The 22,785-nt window shown below is 52.8% G+C and overlaps 1 protein-coding gene and 1 non-coding gene across 13 annotated transcripts in view; both read right to left on the minus strand.

Moving 5' to 3' along the window:
* Window positions 1–1,416: 1,416 nt before the first annotated feature.
* LOC100723730 (monocyte to macrophage differentiation factor 2) overlaps window positions 1,417–22,785 on the minus strand; it is a 137,584-nt gene continuing 116,215 nt past the window's right edge. For 8 of the 12 annotated variants that reach the window (XM_063234101.1, XM_063234103.1, XM_063234102.1 and 5 more), the window contains 10 exons: window positions 16,317–16,477; window positions 13,220–13,332; window positions 12,493–12,730; window positions 11,755–11,927; window positions 8,119–8,269; window positions 7,107–7,294; window positions 6,465–6,816; window positions 5,475–5,614; window positions 4,988–5,127; window positions 1,417–4,839 (listed from right to left, as the gene is read on the minus strand). In XM_063234101.1, coding sequence (XP_063090171.1) covers window positions 4,734–4,839; window positions 4,988–5,127; window positions 5,475–5,614; window positions 6,465–6,816; window positions 7,107–7,294; window positions 8,119–8,269; window positions 11,755–11,927; window positions 12,493–12,730; window positions 13,220–13,332; window positions 16,317–16,477 — 1,762 coding nt within the window. In that variant the 3' untranslated portion in view covers window positions 1,417–4,733. Of the gene's footprint in view, window positions 4,840–4,987; window positions 5,128–5,474; window positions 5,736–6,464; window positions 6,817–7,106; window positions 7,295–8,118; window positions 8,270–11,754; window positions 11,928–12,492; window positions 12,731–13,219; window positions 13,333–16,316; window positions 16,478–22,785 lie in introns of those variants that run through there. The other 4 variants (XM_063234104.1, XM_063234105.1, XM_063234106.1 and 1 more) reach the window with 4 other exon arrangements.
* LOC111756957 (U2 spliceosomal RNA) lies at window positions 9,770–9,960 on the minus strand. The gene has a single exon (XR_002791350.1). It is a non-coding gene; the product is annotated as a U2 spliceosomal RNA (small nuclear RNA).

Genomic DNA, 22,785 nt, shown 5'->3' on the forward strand with positions numbered 1-22,785 from the left:
ATGCTAGACTCCTAGCACCAGGTGGAAATGGTGCTTAGTAAATGGGGCCAGGGACATAGCTCAGTGGCACAGTGCCTGCTTGGTAAGCACAAGGTCCTGAGTTCGATTCTTGGTACAAAAAACACAGATTTTAAAAATACTATATAAAATCTTCAAACTTAATGTCTCCACCTTTTTATCTCTGGGTTTAATTCTGCCTAGATCATTCGGACCATTTTCTCCAGTTCACTAATCCTCTCTCCTGTAACTGCCTATTTAATACTTCATTGGTCCCTAAAATTTCAGTGACTAGACTGTAGTGAAGTTTGCACAACTGTATATACTAACAGCCATTGAGCTGTTCACTCATGGTGATCCTCCTGCCTCAGCCTCCCAAGTGCTGGAATTACAGGTGTGTGCCACCAGGCCCAGCTTGGTTTTTGTTTTCTGATGCTGTGGCTCAAATCCAGGGCTGCTCACAAGCTAAGCAGTCTACACTGAGCCACACCCCAGCCCTTAGCACACTCATCTCTGATGTGCCAAGCTCTCCTTTGTCTTATTAACTAGCAGATACTAGCAGATAAAAAGTGAACACGATGACCCCAGTGTCAGGACTGGAAGCCTAGTGACTGCCCATCTGCTTTTGCCATCTTTCCCCACTCCCTTTCTGAATCCCAAGTCTTCCTCCTGAAGGGCTTTTTTATTTTTCGAGGCAGGTTTCACTATGTAGCCTAGGCTGACCTTGAACTTATGGTGATCCTTCTGCCTCAACTTCCAAGTGCTGGAATTAACCACACCCAGTTCTAAAGGGCTTTCTTGAAATGGAGGTCTTTCCCTCCCCCATAACCAGGGATCCCTCCAGATGCAGTGTCCTTTTATCGTTAGCATTATAAGTGTCACACTGCAATCAAACCTTTAGGCCCGATTTGCTGTTCAGGTGCTGTGTTGACACGCTTGCTCCGTGGTACCCATGAGGCTGTGTTCCACCAGAGCCAACGGCAGCCGGCTGGTCTGCTGCCTGCATCACTGAGGTAACCTCTCAGCTGATGCCCCGCTTCTGTACTGCTCTGTCACATGACAGCCCCAGTAATTGTTAAAATTTAGCCAGGGCTTGTAACTCTTTTGCTTCATCTCCTCCAATAGTCCTGTCTCACCTAGTCTAAACTCCAAAGTGCCCAGAACAGCTCCCAGCTATGTGGGACTTGGGCCTCCCTCCTCATCCCAGGTGTGGATGTGCTCAGCCTCGGGCCTGTGCCTGTTGCTCCCAGTGGAAGCACTGTCCCCTAGATAAGCATACAGCTGTGGCTCACATCGGACCATTTCGTTGAGTGGTACCTTGCTCGACAGGCTTGCCCACAGACTGTGTATTAACACCCACACCCCCATCCTCCATCGCCACTGCGTGCTCCCTGTCATCTGCGGCACTTAGCACTGGGGTGCGCAGTATTAATCCATTTATTTATTGTCAGGCTAGAACAATTAGAATTGAAGTTCCAAGAGGTCCAGGACGCTGTCTTGTGTTCATCCATTGATTGATTTCTGGCTGCTGGATTTACCTGCTGCAGAGATTTATGCTAAGGTCTCCTTTTATCATATGGATTCAGTCCTTGTCTTCATCTGGCTTTTATGTGTTTTGAGAAAATGTTGTTAGGTGCATTCAAGTTCAGAACAGTTTCATCTTCCTGATACATCTTTGTCTATCCTTTATCTTTTATGCATTCTTACACCTTACATGTAGCTCATAAATACTACGTACATACTGTTAGAGTCCATTTACATGTAGTAGTAGTACTGACAATTCTGAATAAATTTCTGCTGTCATATTTAGTGCTACTTTTCTATGTGTTTTTTGTTACTTTTCTTCTCTTAGTTTGAAAGTTGAATCTGCTTTGTCTTTCCATGGACTGGAGATGTCAGCACCCATCGTTACAAAGTCTAATGCTAACCAGTATCAATAGCATCCCACCCACCCCCGACAGCGCCAGCCCCTTCTGTTTTCCTGTCACACCTCAGTTCAGTGACCTGAATTGTCCTGAGGCCTCCACACTTAAAGCCTCCCACTGTTGCTCTGCATAGAGGTTTATCTGCTTACCATTACTCTTGTGTGTCAGACCTTCCATCAGACACTTTTCATACATACCTCTTCAGTGTCTTCATTTTTGCTTGTCGGAAAATTTTTATTTTTGTCTTTTTTCGTTTTTATCGGTACCAGGGATCGAACTCACGACTGCCTGCTTCCAAGGCAGGCACTTATGCCGCTGAGCTAAATCCCCAGCCCCAGAAAAATATTTTGAACTTACTTTTTTTCTTGAAAGATGGACTGAGTTTTCCTGGCCCTCTGACAAGACCGTCGTATCTGCGGATCTCGCCTCTGCTCTGAGGCTGGCAGCGAGCTGCAGTGTCTCTTCTGGAGCTCTGTCCCACTCCCTGGCCGCTGCATAGATCTCCTGTGTCTCTGCATTCTGTAGCTTCACCGTAGTGTGCTTAAGTGTGTATTTCACTGGACTGATCCTGGCACTTGTTGAGGTTTGGATCTTTTATCAGCTCTTAGTCATTCTCTTTAGTACTCTTCCCCCATTTTCCTGTCTCCTTCAGAACTCCAACTACTGTAAGCCACACCTTCTTGTTCTGCATCTCTCAACTTTTATTTTGATGATTTCTGGCAAGTTTTCAACTCTCTCTTCTAATTCAATTATCTTTTCATCTGTCTGAAATACTTAAATCTTTTCTGATTTTTGGGGGGATGATCCATAGTGAGATGGGGTCTCACTGTTTGCCCAAGCTGGCCTCAAACTTGCAGTCCTCCTGCCTCAGCCTCCCAAGTAGTCCTTCACCCAGAGAAGCATCACAAATGCACATCTGGCTATGGCTTCAGGGCTGGTTGCATGTACTTTGCTACTCATGGATTTAGGACTGGCTGTGTGACTTGTTTGGCCAGTAGGGCACTGCAGAAGTGACGGAAGCCAGGGGTGTGCTCCTGACTCAGCCTGCCCCCTGCATGTGTGCTATTGCTGTGAGACCAGGGCATGGTGGTCGGTGGGACTACGGAGGCCACAGAGCTCTCTGCCTGCTGCAGTTGGCAACACTTCCAGGCTCCAGCTGTGGCAGAGCTGAGTGGGGATAAATGCTTTGGTGTTAAGGCTCAGGTCCCCCACCCCCACCCCAGCACTATGGCACTGGCTGACTGCCATACATATGGGTCTCTCTCTGCTTTGCCCCCATATCTGGAGACTGTCACCCAAGTTACACAGGTTGATACCTGTGTGCACTCATGGGGCCTGGCAGGGAATAAATAAGCTCTACATAGTACTGTGATTATGTATTCCCTGGCCCTTTGTCCAGCCCTTCAGGAGCTCTGGAGTACTGGAGTCCCTCAGCATTTAACCTGGGTTCCTCAATAAATTCCGCCTGCTAGTTTGGAATAGTTAAGACTTTGCCTCTTCTACACACTGTCACCAAAGCAGAGGCATGAAGGATTGGGACCAGCAACCTGCCATGCTAAGTGCAGGTGCTCTGAACTTAGACCCTCATTTCAATTTTAGGCTCCAAGGATTTTTTCTTTTAAGACTAACCATGCATTTAAAGGGATTTTTTTAGAAATATACTTTATCCAGCATTTTGGGCAGCTGCTTATAAGCCACTGGTTCAAGCATAGTGGAAGGCCTGTGCTTGCAATCAGTGGCCTGCAACACTGACAAAGGACCTGGAGCAGATGCACTGCACCTCCCTAAAGTGTTCAGCAGGGGGCAGCACAGGACTGATAAGGCTGCAAGGGGGCCTACTAAGGACACTGCTCCATGGTGCTGGGTCCTGCAGGCAGTCCCTTTTCACGTGATATGTCCTCTGCAGTTGAAGGGCTGGGACCCCACCAGTCCAGGGCCCCAGGGTTTCTGTTCCTTTCCCAGCCACTGCTCTGTGTAGGGCAAGGGAGACATGTAAGTCTCCCATGCCCAGGCTGTGGAACCTGCTCAAGAAGCCTAGTGTGTCACAGTCCCACTCTCTCCACGATGCCAACATAGCACTGCCCCGGCCCTGCACCATCAGGCTGGCAGGTGGAGGCTGACAGGTGGAGGGGGCTGGAGGATGAAGGGACTGTGACTAGCTGTAAGACAACTACAGATTAAGTGCCTGGTATTAGGGCCAAGCTGCTGGCTTTGATGATCAGAGACAAGGGTGAGGCAGCTGGGAACAGGGTGGCTTGATCCTGGGGGACACTGCAGCTCAGCCAGTCCCCTTCCAGCCTTCCCAGGGGCTCCAGACCTATGCTCTGGGTACATGGCATACCAAGCCAGCCAACTAGAAGGTGGTGCTGTCCTGCTTAATGGCTCTTCCCTTCTGGCTGCAAGACAGCTGTGGTCTTTGTCCTGCCTCTGGACAGGAAACAGCCATGGCCACCCAGGGATCCACCATGCTGCCAGGGAGGGCGGGCTGTAAAGGGCTAGGGATATGCCAGGCTGCAAATGGCAGAGCCCACCACTGCCCCCAGGGAGGATAAGAAAGATAGTTTATTGAATCTATACTTCTCTGTTAGTCTTTACACATAAAAACTCTTAAGAAATATTACCACTTAGTGTCATCTGTCATATAAATAAAATATATAGATGTACATTATGAACAGGTGTGTCCTAATGAGGCCACCACATAGGAACTCACTGGGGTGATCTGAAACCAGGTGATGGGCAGTATTAAGGAACTGGCGGAGGGCGCCTGGTGGACCAAGGTGTTGGGGGTGGGGACGCATCCTGTAGTCCCGCCTAGGGTGGGGGTGTGCGGAAGTGGATTTTCTTGGCTGTTTCCACATCAGACTTGGCAACTAAAAACTGCATCTTCTTGCCCCCATGTCGGATCAGGTCCACAGCTCTGAAACCAAAGAGAGGGTCATTCGGAGGCCCTAGGCCTCTCTGCCCCAAGGCCAAGGCAAATCAGACTCCCTCTTGCTCAGGGATCCCGTAGGACAGGGTGAGCCCTCCCCTCGAGGGTGCCTGGGAGAGGTGGGAGGCCGTGATACCTCATGTAGCTGACTCCCATCAGGCTGGTACCATTCACCTCCAGGATTCGGTCTCCCAGTGACAGCCGCCCATTGGCTGCTGCAGGACTGCCTGGAAGCAGGGTCTGGATGTAGAGCCCCGGGGAGCCCAGAGCTGTGTGCTGGGGAGAAGCAGAGGATGCTGACAGTGTTGTCCCCAGCAAGGACCTGCAGCCCCACCCTCAGCACCTGTGGCCCCACTCCCAGTGCGGACTATTCAGTATGAGTATCGGATGTCACACAAGAACTGGGTCCGGCACTGTCCCCAAAGGCTGGGACACATCTTGAAGGCTAGTCAAGCAAGCAGGGCAACTGCAGGACCAGAAGGACCCTCCACAGGTGGCCACCTCCACGTTCCTTCCCTGGCCAGGCCATGATCACCTGGCACACAAATTGTGTCCAGGCTGGACAGGAAAGGCAGCAGCAGCCCACAGTTTTGGGGTGGGCAGGGGAGGTCTGGGCTGCTCACCATGCCGTCGATGAGGCCCATGCCCAGCCCCAAGGGGCCTCTCTCCAGCTCCACAGAGAAGACATAGCAGAAGTCCTCAGTGCTGGAGCTGCCACTTGATGGGTCCACAGGAGACTCGTCCATGGGGGCCACGGTATCTCCTGAGTGGGCGAGGAGGGATGCAAGGGCATAAGGAGCCCACAGGACTGGAGACCAGTGCCTACCCCAGGAAGTCAGGGCACAGGAGAGCAGAATGTGGACCAGGATTCAGGTTGGGTCCACCTGTTGGCCACACACAACATGCCTGAAAGGGGGACCTCATCCTCTCCACAGCTGTACCAGGACAGTGGCCCTCCCACGCTCCTGTGTGTCCCAGCAAAGCCTTCCTGGTCTCTCTACTTCGGTCCTCTCTTCCTGCCTCCACATCCTCATGTGGCTCCCAGTTGGCCCCTCCTGAGGGTCCCACATTGACCAGACCCTGTCTGCAACCCAGCCATGCCCACCCCAAAGGCCACAGGCTTGGCCTTTTCGTTCTGAGGAGCTCATGCCCACTGAGGCCTGGGTAAGGACAGCCAGCGCCTGGTCTGGAGCACATCTGTGCAGGTAGGCTCTGCCAGGAGACCCCAGTGCTGGGGACCCCCAAGCTCAGCCTGAGCATGGAGGACCAAGTGCTGAGCTCTTCCCTGGGCCTGCTATGGATACACACAGACACATCTGCACACAGGTGTATGGCACGTGCTTAGGTCCACGTGTGGCTACCTCCAAACCCTGGAAGCTTTCCCAACCTTTTACCACACATCTGCTGGCCAAAGCCTGTCATCTGTGATGTCTACCTCTACCTACTGCAGAGGCCACTCTGAACCCCCTGACTGGAGCAGGACCCCCATTATCTCCCACTCTGAACCCCTGTCCCTGCAGTGGAAGGCTGCAGACACCTCAGACCCCAAGATGGATACATTTCAAGGGAAAGGGCAGGGTCTGAGGTTGGGCATGCATGGGACTGGGCTTCACCTTCTAGAGCTGCACCCAGGGGGCCTAGCCCATTCCTCTGTAATTCAGGAAGTATTTTTCCACAGAGGCTGCCAGGCTCAGGCCAGCTAGGTCCCCCAGGCTCAAGGCCGAGTGGGGTTCCTGGAGGTGTGAGAAGGCAGGAGGAGTCAGTGTGCAGGAGCCCGGCCTGGGAGCCCCTGTGGCCTCCTCGGCCGGGCTGCCGTCCTCCTGGGGGCTCCTGTGCTCCAGAAGTCCCAGCACCAGGAACAGAGTGTGCAGGGGCAGCTTCAAGGGCTCCTCCGCTGGGGTTCCTGGCAGCCAGGGGGCAGCCCTGGTCCTCCAGGGGCCCCTCAGGGATGGTGTGATACAGGCCCTGGGGAAGAGACGCAAGAGGTTAGCCTGTGAAGGGCAGGCCAGGTGGCCATGGTGCCCCTCAAGAAGAGACAGGGTCCAGGGCCACCAGTCAAAGGACATTTGCTAGTCTGCACTATGCAAAATGTGCAAATGTGGGAGAACCCAGGGAGTGTCCCCGCTGTCTGCAGCCTCCGGCTGTCACTCATGCTAGTAGTGTCTCCAGGCCCAGGCAGTCCTGTGCCTGTCTCTACCCAATACCACATGATAGCTCTGGGACCCAGGTCCCTCTCCCAGCCACCCAACCCTTACCTCGAGGCTGGCTGGCTGGATGACCCCGCGGTCAGGACTGGTTGGGCCACGTAGACCCCACAGGAAATGTCGAATATAGATCAGGTGCTGGTAGACGCCATCCGGGCAGTCAGCTTCCAGGTCCACCTGGAAGCCTTCACTGGGCAGGACGATAGGCGGGGGCTTTTCATAGGACTCCAGGACATGATCTGCAGTGGAATGAGGGTGCAGTGACTGGCCCACCCCTACCTACTCTGTCTCCCAGGCACATGGGACCTGGACCAGCAGGCTGAGCTCTGGGTTTGACCTGCCCAGGCCATGGGAGATGGGATCAATCCATCCGGGCTTTCATCCCTTCTCTGTTCTTAATGACCACCCAGTAGGCAGGTTGCCCAAGGTCCCCAGGATGGGAACCAGGTGTCTGCCATGTGGGACTCTTGCCACGTCCCACAGAGCCACTGTGAGTAGCTCGCCTGATTGAGCTGGGTAAGCACCCTGGGTGCTGAGGGCCCAGAATGACTGCGTATCTGCACAAGTGGCCAGGATCATAAGGTTGTGTGCAGGCTGGGCTGTCCACTAAAGCACCACAGCACCTCTCTGGCTGTAAGGTGACATCTCTACTGAGCTCCCAGCATGCAGCAGGATGTGTACAGGCCTCAGATGCCAATCAATGAATTGGGAAGTTGGGGAGTATCTCCCACATCCTTCACTGTGTTTTGTTTACATTCTGCAATCTGCACGGTGTTCATGGGGAAGGTGTATGTGTAATTTGTATTAATTAATAAAGATGTATATGTGTTCACATGTAACTGTGTAAAGCTCCCAGTCCAAGGCTCCATGAGGAAAGGGGGGACCTTGGACTTGAAGTGAGACAGGAAGCTGGGAAAGGAGCTCAGGGGTTAGGGCAGGGCCCAGGTGCTGAAGGCCTGTACTCCCAACTTAAGAGGGGCAGGTACCAGCAGCAGCATAGCCACCCCTGAGCCTGGGAACGATGGTCTCACCCAGTCCCAACCCCTGCCCCTGGCAGCCTCACCTGACTGGAAGGCGTCAGGACAGTCCTGGGCTCCAGGCTCCCAAGCACTCATAGGGCCCATGGCCGAGGCCAGCTGGTACTGGGTCAGCAGCCGGTGCAGCTGTGCTGGGCTGAGGGCGGGGAATGTGGCCCGCAGGGTGGCCCAGCTCATCTGGAAGCAAGGAGGAGCTCAGGCTCAGAGGCCTCCAGGTTCACAGAGTGCCTGGCACAACTCAGCTCCCAGGAAGGGTCACAGCACAGGGCAGGGTTCCCCAGGAAACACATAACCCCTAGGGTTTGCATGTCACCCGGGGCTGTGTGGGACAGCAGTGGTCAGCCAGGGGACAGCACCACTGTCACCATTCCAAGCACCCTCAACGCCAGCCAGGAACCACCTCACATGGCTCCAAGTCCAAATCAAGGACTACCTGCAAGCTGGGAAAAATGAAATCAGGTCTCTAACTCACACTGTATAAAAGAAATCAAGTGGGCTAGAGACACAAGTGAAAGGCAGGACTGACATCTTTCAGGTCTGAAGTGGGACTACAAGCTCCGAGCAAGGAAAGCCTTCTGTTTTATTGTTGTTCTCTGCAGTACTGGAGATTGAACCCAAGACCTACACACTCAACTATATCCCCAGGCTTTTTGCTTATTAAACAGGGTTTTGCTAAACTGAGGCTCCTGCCTCAACTTTCCAGACTGCTGGGATTACAGACCTGCACCACATACCTGACTAGGAGAGTTTTCTTAAAACAGAAAAAAGTACAAGTCCTTGGGAAATGGTGGGCTTCCCCGACAAAACCAAGCCTCACTCTTCTGTGGCCCCTGGGCCTTGAGCACGGTCCTGCAGAAGCCCTTCTCTTGTCTCCAGGGCGGTTAACTCCTTTTCTTTCTGGGGCCCATTTCTCCTGCTGCTTGCAGGAGGTCCTCTGGCCTCACAACAAGATCATGGTAGGGTACTGGTACCCATGTGCTGGGGACACAGCCTGTCCTCTTATCCCAGTGGGTAAGCAGTAGGGGGCACTGGTAATTCTGGGGGCAACTCCTTGACCTGTGGATTCTGTGGCTCAGAGGACTGCTCTGGGTCATGTCTCATCCCCATCCTGCTATGGAGGTTACTCTGTGACACCATCTGGGTTAAGCCCTGATGTGGGACGGTACCGGAGCTGCCCCCAAGCTCCCCAGCTCCTCGGATCACTGCCTGGACCCTGTTATTGGACGCAGCCTCTTGACTGCTCCTTCAGCTTTCAGTCTTTTTTTCTCCTCTTCCTCTTTCACTCTTGCTTGCTTTTCCACTGATGTCTGGAGGCCCGGGCTGAGGTCATCACACATCTACACTGCAGGACTGTCAGCGTCTCAGGATATGACCCCAGGCCTGCAGCCTCCAGCTGTATGCCAGTTCAGGGCCTGGGGGGTGTCTTTCTGGCGCTGTGAGTTCTGAGTCAGTGTCAGTGTCCGAGAGGGATCTGGCAGAGCAGACCCCCGCCCCGTCTCCCTGGTGTGCTCTCTCTGGGCTTGGTGCTCTACTCTGCATTTCTTGGGGTTTATCTTCCAGCTGTGCCTTTGAGCTTTCCCTTGTGGCTCTGTAGTTTTAATTTCCAACAATCTCCACTGTTTTCTTCTTTACAGATTCATTATTATTTATGGATATTTCTCCTTATTTACTTACTTATTTTGGTGTACCATTCCTGGAGGTACTGGAATACCAGGTCGATGCGTGGAGTATATGGAGCAAACTCCTATTCCATCTCCCAGCTCCAAAAACCCATTTACTATACTGTCCTAAGATAGGGGCTATATCAGTTATTAAAATGGTAAGAACAGATACTACACTTAATCTTAGCCAAAAGGCCAAGAAGTGATTACTTCTCTTTATTTTTTTGAGGATAATTTTGTAATAAAGTTTCTTCTCCTTGAATAATCTATTTCAGGGGTAATCAACTGTGACAGAACCATAGAACCCTCAAGCTAAGAACAGTATTTCCTTTTATTTTTCTGCCCTCCTTTTTGGTCCAGAGACGGTCTCACTGAGTTGCCCAGGCTGGACTGGAACTTGAGATCCTCTTGCTTCAGCTTTTGGAGCAGCTGGGATTAGAGGTGTTTCCTACCATGAACTTTTAAAGAAAAGATTCAATTTCTTTAATGCATAGGACTACTATGACTTTTATTTCTTCTGGCATATTTTATTAGTATTTATTTCCTTATTTGTCTATTTCATCTAAACTGTCACATTTATCAGCATAAACTTATTACTATAATTGCAATATCCTCCTCCTCCTCCTGAGTTTTAATGTAGGCTCTGAGTCCTCTTTTGCATTAATACTAGCAGTCTGTGGTTTCTCCTGTTTCTTTATTAAAGCTTTCAAAGAACTCTTGGTTTCATTGCTTTCTTCTACCACAAACTGCTGTTTCACTGATCTGCTCTTAGCCATCATTTCCTCCCTTCTGCTTTCTGTGAACTTGCTTTCTTGCTTCCTGATCAGGTGCTCTTAGTTTGTTTTCCACTGAGCACGGCTGTAACTTGGCCCACAGGGCTTCAGGTTCTGATCTTCATGGCCCCCGACCACCCTTATGCAGGTGGGGTGAGCACGGCTCGCCTCCAATAGGAAACCTAGTGATCACATTCAGAGGGCTCCTGCGTGCCCTCTGGGGCAGATCCTAACCTCAGCATTGTGACACTGTCCTGACAAGGCTGCCTGCTGGCAGGTGGTCACGAGGATTGCGTAAGACAATGGAGCAAAGCCACTGTGCTCACTGACAGGGCATGCAGGCAAGTGTCCCATGTCCTGGTTCTCAGGCAGCAGTGCTCTCTCTCCCCAGGTCAGCTATGCCAGAGTCTGCTTGGGCATGGTGTGCATTGCACACTCAGTACAGCTCAGAGAGCAGGAGTCATCGTGAGCTGCCCTGTGGGTGCCCACTGGCAGCCTGGAGCTCGTTCGTTATCTTCGAGGCAGGATAAGAAGCCCTCAGTTGGATTCCCATTTATTACCTATGACAGTGTTTTTCAGGGGACAGTGGTGGGCCAGTGGCAAAGGAGGAGGGCAAGATGTGTATTAACTTTCTATTGCTGGAACAGGTGCCCACAGACATATGGTTAGAGCCTCAAATGTGTAACCTCCCAGGCCTGGGGGTCCCTGGGTGGAAATCAGGGTATTCACAGCAGGGAGTCTCCTTGGGCTCTGCAGAGGGATCCACTTCCTGCCCTTGTGGTCCCTTCCTGTGGCTGAAGCCACATTTCTGAGCTGGCTGTCAGCTGAATTCCCAGGCTCCTAGCCCCTCCTTCTTCAGAGCCAGCCACAGGGCACAGGTCCCTTTTCTCCTGCCCTCCATCTCTGGCCCTGATTGGCCTGGACTCTTTGGACTTGCCTGATTAGCCTGGGCCCACTTGCATGTCCCAGGGCCACTTCTTCATTTCAAGATTCCTGATCTTATCCATCCTTGGAGTCCCCTGCACCATGCACAGTGACAGTCATAAGACCAAGGGCTGGGCACAGACACCTTTGCCTACTGCAAGTGGGGACAACTTTGTAAGCTTTCAAAGAAACTGAGAGTTCTGGGCCTGGAAAATGAGGTTCCCCACTACCCTTGACCCAGTGTGTAAGCCTAGGGTACCACCATGTGGCCCTACCCCTCCCCATGCTGCTGTGATGTCCCCACCTGGACAAGTTGGGCACTGGGTGTGGCCAGCAGATGCAGGGTACAGGACAGCTTCCGGAAGAAGCGCTCCCCAGCTGCCCCCAGGCCGGCGCTCCTCGCCCACTCCAGGAGCTGCTGCAGGCGGGTGCAGGCCTGGACACCTCTGGGCCAGTGGAAGCAACTCAGGGAGGGGCCTGGGGGGTGGAAGGGGAGAGGGAGGGTGAGGCCAGCCCCCTGTATAGGAACTTGACACTGGGCTCCCCAGAGCCTGCTCTGCCCTCCCAGGCCACCAAGGATGACACAGCTCAAGCACACCTGAGACACTGCCTCAACTTCCCAGGCCTTGTCTGTCTGGGGGGTGATGGAGGCAGTGCATAGGGCAGGAGAGATTGTGACTGCCACAGGCTCCAAAGTGCAGGCCTTGGCAGACATGCCTCGCCCCAGTGCCATCTTGCCTGTGCTGGCAGCTTTTGTGTGCTGGGACTCATCTTAAGTGGACCTCTCTGCACCCCCAGCAGGAGTGATTTGTGTGCTGAGCCCAGCAGGTGCACAGTTCATCAGCTAGCAGGGCAGGGTCCAAAGGCAGAGACTTGGCAGCAGCACAGACTTAGTCCCCTGCATTCTCAGGCCCTACCCTGGCCTCAGCCTGCTACCTGCCCACACCCAGCCCCAACCCCAGCAGACAGAGTGGTCCCTCCAGAGCTAAACTGGGCACCTCTAACAGGCGCACAGGTCCTATCCCTATGTGGCCATGCTCACCCCTGTCCAGGAGCTGGTTGAGCAGCAATGTGCCTGAGAAGAAGAAGAGGTAGGCAAGCATCTGAGAGGCCACCTCAGGGTGTACCCGAAGCTGTCGCAGGAGATCCAGGGCGGCCTGGTACACAGCCACGACGCGGCGCAGTTCCTCTGGCAGTACAGGGCCCCCGTGCCAGCTCTCCCGGCGCTCTGTCTGGAAGGGGGGGCACTCGAGGAGGGCAGGGAGACAGACGTACAGGCACTGTGGAGCAAAGAGGTCCCAAAAGCACTTCACGGTGCTGCGACCAGGGCAAAGGGCCCACCTAACAAGCCTTGCCAGAATGGCCTGCGCGAGTCACCTCCCATGAGGGAGCCCAGGGGGGCAGTGGGCTCAGGAGGCCTGGCCTTGGTCGTCACGTGACACATGTTCCTATCAGAGGTGGTGCATACAAGCAGCACTGGTTGATGGGTCCTAACAATGGGGCTGGAAGCATCCTACGGGACCCAGCAAAGGGGCTCCCCATGCTCCCAAAGCACCACACATGGCTCAGGATGCAGGGCCAGCAGCACCATTACCAGCACCCGATGGGGTCGAGGTGACAGTGATACAACATCCCATGTGCTCCACCCAGGACTTCTCTAAAGAAGGGAAGAGGCCAGACGGGGCCCAGTTTTTGCCAGATGCGAAGAGCGAGTTGGGGGAGGACGGCGTGAGGTAGCACCCCTGGTCCCTGGAAGAGCCTGGCCGCACCTTGGAGAGGTAGTACACGCACTGCTGGAAGGCATAGAGCACCACCTCCTCCAGCGCTGCCATGGCCTCTTCGCTGGCTGTCAGGGTGCAGGAGAACAGCGACTCCTTGGAGCCTGTTGGGGGGATGGCTGTGGAGTGTCACCAGGCTCCGTGCTCATGGGCTGCCTCACAGAGCAGGAGCTGACCCAGCACTTGCCCAGCACCTCCCCAGCGCTCTGCTCCATGCTCCCACATGGGCTCAGTGCGTGACGAGCCAGCCTCAGAACTCACTGCACTCAACCTCAACCTGCTGCCACCCAGGGGGGGGGACAGCAAAGGAGGCAGGGACAGAGGGCACCCTGACACACGTCAGCTGTTGCCCTGCCAACCACACCTGACACATCAGAGGTCCACATGCTCCATGGTTTCCTCCTACAGGCCTGAGGGCTGTTTGCTTCAGAACTGCTACGCCAGCCACAGCAGACCTTAATCCTAGCCCACAGGTCCTCCTTCCCTGGGGACACAGGTGAAGAACTAAGCAGCAGCCCTTGAGGAGGCCATCACACCATGGAGCCAGAGCACCCTTTCAAGAAGGAATAAATTCTGGGGATGGGGTTGACACCCCCACTCAGGCCGAGGGAGCTGCAGCCCCAGTGTCTTTACACCCACGTGGAAGCCAGTGTGTGCAGGGGACCCCTCACCTGTACTGGCCCACTGGAGGCAGGTACCTGACTGCAGCTGCCTCTGAGCTGAAGGGTATCTGAGCATCCAGAGCACTATGTTCCCCAGGGACAGAACAGAGCTGACAGGAAGCAGGTAGTGGGGCCATGGTGGCAGGATGAAGCCTTGGAGTAGGCTCCCCCAGACACCGCACGGGGCCGGATGCCGCAGGCAACCACCTGAGCTGCTTCTTCCCCTGTGAGGACCTCTGCAAGGATCCAGAGCCCTCGGGCTGGCTGCCCCACCCACTGCAGGTCCAGGTGCTGAGCCGTGGGTAGACAGAGCAGTTGTTTCCGTGGAATACGGACAGACAGAAACAGCGTAATGGTGGAGATGCCATGTGTACCTGTCCCCGAGAGCCGCATAATGGGGGCCTTGGTTATGAGCTTCAACACAAAATCAGGATGACAAAGGTGACAGTGTTAGCTCTCAGGACATGATATGTCTGATGGCAGAATCTGTCCCACAGTCACTTCCTGCACAGGTTCAGCAGGCTAACCTGTGGCCTTGGACCCCTTCCTGGTCATCAGGTTGATATGATTTCTCTCAAGTCAGATCCCCGGTTGTGAGGCTCCTGGGTCCAGCTCGAGCACAGCCCTGGGCTCAGTGTTCCAACTCCCAGGCCTGACAGACTAGAAATGACTTCTTCCTGAGAGAGAGGCAATGATCTCGCCACCCTCACAGCAGGAAGAAGGTCCCTGGACCAGACTGGGACTCTGAGCACGGGCCTACACTGCCACGCAGAGGGACCTTGAGTTATACAGGTGGGAGAGGTAACTCTTGAGCCAACTGACCCTGGGAGCTAGAACAAAAGGGACCTCCCTGTCCACAGCCCCCACACCCAGCCCCACCACATACACAAGGAGGGCAGCAGAGCCTGACTCCCAGTGGCACACAACCTCCCCCATCCCCCGCCACTTCCCACATAGTAGGAGGCAGAACTAGGCCTCAGGAGGAGAAAGCAGGAGTTGCCTGGGCAGGGGGTAAGGGCAGCTGGACACCAGAACTGCGTGAGCCACAGGCTGGTGAAGAGCCCTTGCTCGGAGACCTAAGCCAGGCAGAGATGACGCCCCTTTCTGGCAAACTGGCTGTTCTTCATGTGCATGAGGGGACAAGGGACAGGCCATGGCTTAGAATATGCCAGGGACATGGAAGGGCCCACACGGGGGTGAGCTTCCCTCCACACACCCATAGAAGCTGGGGTTCTGAAGCCCTGGGAGCCCACAGAGGTCCCCCAAACACACTGTGAATAGAGGGCAAGCCAGCCTCCTCCAACCCCCTTGACATCCACAGTCCAAGCCTTCCACCCACCCAGCCTGTGCAGGGTCCCCTTCCATGGTCCCATCTATTCTCAGTTGTGAAGCAAAGCAGGAGCCTGTCCTAAAGCTGCTACCCTGGACGCCCTGATCCCCCTGGTCACCAGTCAAGAGCCCTTCTCTCAGGACATCTGCTCTTGGTGCCAGAGGGCCCAGCACCACTGGGTCCTGGCCTGGGGTCTCTTTCTAACAGAGCCCACAGCCGCTTCCCAGGGGACAGCAGGATCTGGGACACCACAGCCAGGGACACCTCACAGTCCCCATCCCGGTGCCTCCCAGCTGGGAGCAGGTCTGAGGGCAGCTCCCACCATGTCCCCTACCATGGCCTGGGCCCCTCAGAAACAGAGTCACCAAGCCACACCTGCTCAGCACCCCCACAGCACCCCAGCCAGGCTAGAGCAGCCCCGAGCCCTGCACATGTGAAGGAAGCAAGCAGCTCTGTTTCAGCCACAGCCAGACATGGCTGTGTGGGACAACACCCGGGCCACCCACTGGTGGCTCTCTCCCGGGACCCAGGTGCCTGTCAGAGCACTGGTCCTACTACAGGCACCCTAGCTCTGTCCAGAAACTCCCAGGTCAGCTCCAGCCCCCTATGGCTATCAGGTGACCGCTGCCAGCGTAAGTCTGCCTGTGCCCATGGCTTGGCCCCGCACCTCCCCATAGAGCCACTGCCCCAGTTGTTTGCAGAACACTTCCCGCTGTGTTTCCTGAATCCTACATGCACATTTCCCACGTGTTTATCTCTGAACGTGACTCGATCTACAATTTTCCGATCCTTTTCCAAAGCCTCTCGGAGTCTGGCATTTGGTTTATGATGCGGCCATTCTGCCCTGGCCAAGTGTCCTGTCAGTCCCCCAGCCTGTGGTAAGCAACCAAGGTGCCTCATGGCACAGCACCAATGTGCTGGACAGAGGCACCAGATCAGCCCAGATCCTAAGCTGGTCTCACAGGCTGTCTCCAGATGGTTGCCCACATGGAGCCTGGTACCAAGGAAGCCACGACAGGAACCCAACCCTCTGTCACGTTCAGCTAACTGTGCCCGAGGACAGCACCTCTCCGGGGAGCGCCAGTTTGGGCTGTACCTGTGACATCCAGCTCCTCTTCCATGCTCTGCATGTAGAATGGGCATTTCTGCTGGATAAAGTACAGGAGCTCGATGGAGTTAGACATCCAGAAAAGAATGTGCTGCAGGTCTGGAACTAGGTCAGCCATGGTGAAGCTGGCCCAGGAGATGGGTTCCTGGCTACCAAGACAGAAAGACTCAGTTATGCTTGGCCCACTACCGAGGGGCTCAGTGTGCAGCTCTGTCCTGGGAGGAAGTTCGTTCCTGTGGAATACGGACAGAAACAGCTACTGCTGCCACCAGCCACACTGGGCTGGAAGTTAGGAATTATGCATACGTCCACTTGATATCCGCCTACAAGACATCAGAGGCTCTGAAGGGCCCAGTCGGAAGGACAGCAAGTTGCCACGGCCACCAGCAATGGACTCTTCCATAGCTTCTCTTTTGAAACTAGAGAGTAAAGTAGCTGCAGATGTGAAAGGAGAGCCTGTGTGAACACACATGTACACATATGCATATGGAAAGTAAGGACTGTGGCTTTTACACACAAAAAACATGAATTCAAATGTGCTATCTAGCAGCTAGAAATAGGAGCTTCTATGTGTTACTTTGTGAATGGGTAATTACCAGAAAAAACACAGTAATAGAATTATTTGAGAGGTGCAAAATATTAGCAAAATACTCCTTTGTGAAAGCACAATCAGGAGAAGGTTGTGAAGTTGACGAATCAAAGCTCATTCTCTGAAGTTGGAGAGGTAACCATCAGAAAGCCCAGCACGGGCACTGTTGGCCAAATAAACTCCTAAGATTTGCATGAGAAGTGGAGGAGTGTGGCGTTCCCACCACAAACCCTCCTGCAGCTCTGCTCTTTATCCACAGAAGGCGCTGTTACTCCACTTAAAACCAGCAGCTCCCAGAGTGCTACCAGATGCAGAGAACCCAGAGCACAGCACTAAGCAGCTCAGAGCCTCTTGGCCAGCCCAGGTGGGGCTCCTTCCCTCCCAGGCCTGCTGCCTCCCCACAAAGGGGTCCCTTTTCAGGGGATAGTGACACTTTGGGGCCCCTGTGTCCTCCACTGACAGCCCTCACATCCACTACCACCATCTCTCCGGTGTCTGTCAGTGCCAGCTCCAGGGTGTGGGTGTTAATCACCCGGAGTGACTAGGAACCTCCGATGATTGTCCTGAATGGGCCCTGGGAACATATGAGCGATCGAAGTGGCAATTTCGCGGTTTAAAATTCCAAGACACATGTCTATCATCAGCCCTCATCTCACCAACGCTCCTGGACAAGCTTTGAGGGCCGCCCAGGGGTCCCAGCAGCACAGGTGCCACATTTATCCCAGCCACATCTGCTAGACACTGCTGAGCATCCCAAACAGGTGTGCACCCCGGATCAGGGAGCAGGTAGTTACCAATGTGGACTGCCCTGGCCAAGGAAGGTACCCAGCTCCCTGTTACTTGGCTGGTGCAGGATCTTCGAGGCTCTGTTCCTTTCTAGGGAACTCTAAGGGGCAGGCAAAGGGCTGCCCAGCTGCCTGTACCCACAAGGGGATGAAGGAGGAAGGCTATGAATCAGAGGGATGATGTGGACACTCAGGCCTGGGTCCTGGGGCAGCATGTTGCTAGGACTGTGTACGATTAGTTTGCAAGCAATCAGAGAAGAGTCAGGCTTTTGACTTTCTCCCTCTGTCCCAGATTCTCCTGGGACCTGAGGTGTCGTCTGTCCTCTCTGACGTAATGCCAGTTTTATCCAAACAATGCTGACCTTCTCTGTCCTGCTTCCAAGCATGGAGAAGCCAGTTTAAGGCTGCCTTTTCTGCAGCTACTCAGGCTGCTGCGACTGAGGCTGCCTTGCTTTTTCCAAAGTCCTTCCCAATACGGTTGGGATTACACGCAGGTACACCGCATGTATGTAGCAGGCATGGGGGTATGTGTTGTTGGGAAAGGAATAATTTGGCTCTTTACAGCTGATTCTACTTTGTTCCTATCATTTATCCTTCTCCATTTCATCCTGAACAGAGGCTTCAACTGGAAAATAAACCATCACATAGTGACACCTGGAGCTCAGGGTTAAACCAGGCGGGGTTGGCAGCACACAACAGCTGCCAGCCGGCCACGCACCAGGGGCTCTTGGGTGGACATCAGGAAACCCAGCCTACCCCATCCAGGCCCATCATGGGGGGAGGGGCAAAAGCAGACCTAGAGGAAAAGGAGCCCACAGAGGCCTGGAGCAGGTCCACTGAAACTGAGTGAGGGACAGAGGGAGGCAAGACGGGAGGGAGGGGACAGCAAGCTGTCAGCAGGGCCTGGAGTCTGGGGTGGGCGGCAGGGGTGGGTTGTCTGTGTGTCACTTGTGTCTTCGCAGCAAGCACACATTCCTGCCATGTTCCTGTCAGACCACATGGGGAACAGGAAAGTGCAGAGGCGCTCACCTGCAAGGGAGGAGGGTTGGATGGTGGTGAGGGTGGATGCGGTGAGGACAGGGAAATGTCAGCATGAGGACCAGAAAGGGAATCACTGCATGGCCAAGCAGTCCAGGAGAGCCAACACTGACCACAGAGAAGAGGGGGCAAAGGTAGAGGGACAGAGTGGACAGGGTCTCCTGGGGACATGGACAGAGAACAGGAAGGACAGAGGGAGGCCGGGCAGAGACTGGGCAGCAGAGCCACTGGGTAAAGACAGGGATAGAAGGCAGGCGAAAGCCCCTCAGGGACACTGGACAGAGGAAGACGGTGTCCCCACACCCAGTGGTACATCAGGACATGGCCAAGAGGAGCAGACACTTCCTGGGTCCTCGCTCAGACTCTAGGAGGCAGCATTACTGAGCAGGGGATGGAAGGCAGCAGGCTGTGGAGTCCGGGGACAAGATACACAGAGAAGAGGGGCAGTGAGGCAACACGAGGCCCAGAATGGAGGCGGGCAGTGAGGAATAAGGCAGCGGCCACTCAAGACCGAGAACAGTGCTCCTCCTTCCTGAGGCAGAAGAGGCAGCTGTCTCTGAGGGCAAAGGGAGATGCCAGATTAAGAGGGAGACGCAGTGCTGCCGCCTGCCAGGCAGACTGGGTGGAGGCACTGTGGCAGGGTGCGACCCACGTCACTCTGAGCCTGCACCCGTGTCATGTGGAGCAGTCTCACTGGGATGCCAGGCCCAAGGCCTCCGAGAGCTGTCTGGTCTTTTTTTTTTTTAGTCTTAAAGACAGTAACATGCAACAAAACAAGACAGAACAAAGCCAAACAAGACAATGCAGTGAAATTGGTACAGAACTTCAGAGTAGGTTACTGGGATAACAGTAATAGGTACCATTGTATATCTCGTTATCTTCACAGTAATTTTCCATTCAATCGGGTGCGGCAAAATCAAATCAAAAACAGAATACTATAAAACTAATCAAAACAGTGATGAATAGAGCAAAACAATTAATCAGAACAAAGCAAAACAGTGAAAACAATATTTGCCTTCAAAGACAAGACAGAAGGAAATCCCCCCATATTTGCTTTACTGAATATGTCATCCTCCCAACAGATGCTCAGACCTCTGGCCCCAGGTCAGCACAGGACTCTTGTCCTGTGTGAAGACTGCTATCTGGTGTAGGTGCCCAGTCGTACCCAGCATGCCCACTGTGAAATCTTTCTGAATTCCAGAAAATTCTGAAGCCCAACACATCTGGCCCAAAGCTTTCAGATGAAGGATTATAAACCTTTGGGTGTATGCACAGGAGTTATTTATTACACAAATGGAGCATGATAGTGCATGCCTGTAATACCAGCCCTATAGCAATTTAGCCAGACTGTTTTAAAATTAATAAAAAACTTAAAAACCTGAGTCATAGCCCAGCGCAGAGGCCATGAGGTCAATCCCCCAAATAGCCCAATTTTTGAGTATTTGCCACTTTGCTAGAATACTGAACATAAACTGCTGGGTGTCACTGGGGACTGGGACAGGGAGGGCAGCCCTGACGCCCAACAGAGGAAGGAGGGCAACACGCAGAGCAGCAGGGAGGCAGCTCCCAAGGACCACTGGCCTTGAATGTCACGCCTGACTCCGAATCTTAGTTGGGAAACACATCCAAACCAAGCACTGCTAGTAACTTCCACCCTCTGGCTTAAGGCTCTGTGCCCCAGGAAGTGGGCCGGGGCATCTGCACAGGTGACACCACAAAGTGTGCCTTTGGGTGAGTCAGGGTCACTTGGACCCAAGGCATCATGAAGGCCAAGGCCTACACCTATGGGTCCTTTAAAGCACGGGGCTGCCTGCCTGTCCACCGATGGGTGGGAGAGAGACAGTCACAGCCACCTGCAGACACTGAACCCTGACTGGCACCACCGTGAGCCACACAGACAGGGAGGGAGAGGAGCCAACCCAGGACCAGAGCTGCAGGCCCAGCCATCAGGACAGCAAGGACTCCCACACCCACCAGTACAGGGCCGGTCACTGTGGAATGCCACACATGTGGCAACTGCTCCATGGGGGTGCAGAGATGTGGCATAGGGTGTCATCCCAAACTCTGAAGCACGCAGAGACAGAAAACGTGAGGCCACTAATCATAGCTCAAGGGGTGACAAGATAAAGGACATAAAACATGACTGAACAATTTCTATTTTAAAAAAGACAGAACTGGTTAAATTAAAAGAAACCAAAGAGAAACCCCAGATTTTTTTTTTTTTTTTTAGACATGGTCTTGCTATATATAGTTCAGGCTGGTCTTGAACTATGTATCCCAGGCTCGCCTCAAACTCAGTGATCCTCCTGCCTCAGCTTCCCCAGTGCTAGAATTATAGGCGTGTGCCACCACACCCAGCTGTACTCTAGACTTTTAAAAAGCAAAACAACTAAAATTTAAATCAGCAGATCGCACATGGCCAAGAGAAAAATTAGTGAGCTGAGCAGCCGAAAGAGATCTTTAAGAAAAACACAGCAGACACATGAAAAACATGAGCACAGCAAGGAGGAATGGAGCATCCCTGAGAAGGCAGAAAGAACAGAGCCCTCAGGTGAGGGGCCAGGAGGACAGAAGACAAGGTGGCTCCCACCCCCAGGGAAGCCGCCCAGAAACACCGGGAGAGACAGAACATGCATGACCAGGAGCTCTCAAGAGAGAAAAAGACACTAATCACACAACTGACACACGTGAGACGTCTCAACCAGGTAAGAGGCTAAGAATAATGGAGCTGTATCTTCAAGGGCAGAAGGAAAGCGCGTTTCCCAGCCCCACATCTAAGGGGCAGCCACCGAGAGCTGCACCAAGAGTCCCAGGGTGACTCGGTCACACAAGGAAGACAACCCACAACAGTGACTAAGAAATGACAATGCGGGAAACAGCACTTGGGAACAAACGCACTGGGGTAAGCATGAACAGCAGGCATTATAAACCCAAAGGAAAACAAAAGATGCCGTGGGGAACCATCGGGCAGCAAAGGAGGCAAAGCTTGGCACTACGAGACAGCCAGGATGGGGTGGGGTTGAGCACGCTGGGATCCAGTGTTCAGCAAGGAGGTCTGAATCCACAGAGCGGGTTTTCTAAAACCCAATTTAACAGGAGAATATGGACGGCACAGGCGATAGGCATGGCAAACAGAAGCATAGCACAAACTGGGGGTTCCGGTACACCCGTGACTACAACGCAAACAAATGGACCGAACTTTTCCATCAACAAAGATAAGCAGGCTGGATAAACAACTGCTTTCAAAAAATAAAAGGACATAGAAAGGTCAAAAGTAAAGAAAAGAATTGGCAGGCAAACAGTAAATAAATGAAGGAATGGAGTAAGAATTATAGAAAAGGACAGCTTTTAAAAGAAACGGTTTAGAAGGTTAGTCTTAAAGCTTCACAAGCCTTGCTGCAAAATACTGACAAAAATAAAACAAAGTGTGTGAAATTTTAAAAGAAATTTACAAATCCACAATAACAAGGGACATGTTAACATTTTTCTCTAAAAGGGAGCTTAAACAGACCCTCCCCACAAAAGTTAAAAAAAGTTAAGTAAACAAACTTGATCTCATAAACATATTGAACTCTAGACAAAAATAAACTAAGCATTCTTTGAAGTACAAAAGGAGTGCTCATAAAATTGATCACAAACTAGCAAGTAAAGGAGTCACAACAAAATCCTGAGATCTTCCAAATCATGGAAGATCAAAATTTAGCAAAATTTTGCAAATTTAGCAAAATTTAGCAAAAGGCAAAGTATGGCTGCAGAAAACCACATTCTAAACAACTCCATGAATCAAGAAAGTTACAACTGAAACTACAAAAATAAGGGAATAGGGACTACGGGGAATAGAAATAAAAAAAGAAACTGAAAAAAATGAAACTGGTTCTTTAAAACAGTGAATAGACAAATCCTTAGGAAGGAAACTCAGAGGTGACAGAAAAAAAGAGAACAACAGAAACAATAGGAATTAAATGAAAAAACTAGATATTCTGACATGAAAAGCTGTAAGAAAATACAACAATTTTATGTCAGTAACTTTCAAAACATAGATAAC

This window comes from Cavia porcellus, unplaced genomic scaffold (assembly GCF_034190915.1).
Source record: "Cavia porcellus strain 051 isolate PalLab524CR breed Dunkin Hartley unplaced genomic scaffold, mCavPor4.1 scaffold_23, whole genome shotgun sequence".
NCBI lineage: Eukaryota > Metazoa > Chordata > Mammalia > Rodentia > Caviidae > Cavia > Cavia porcellus.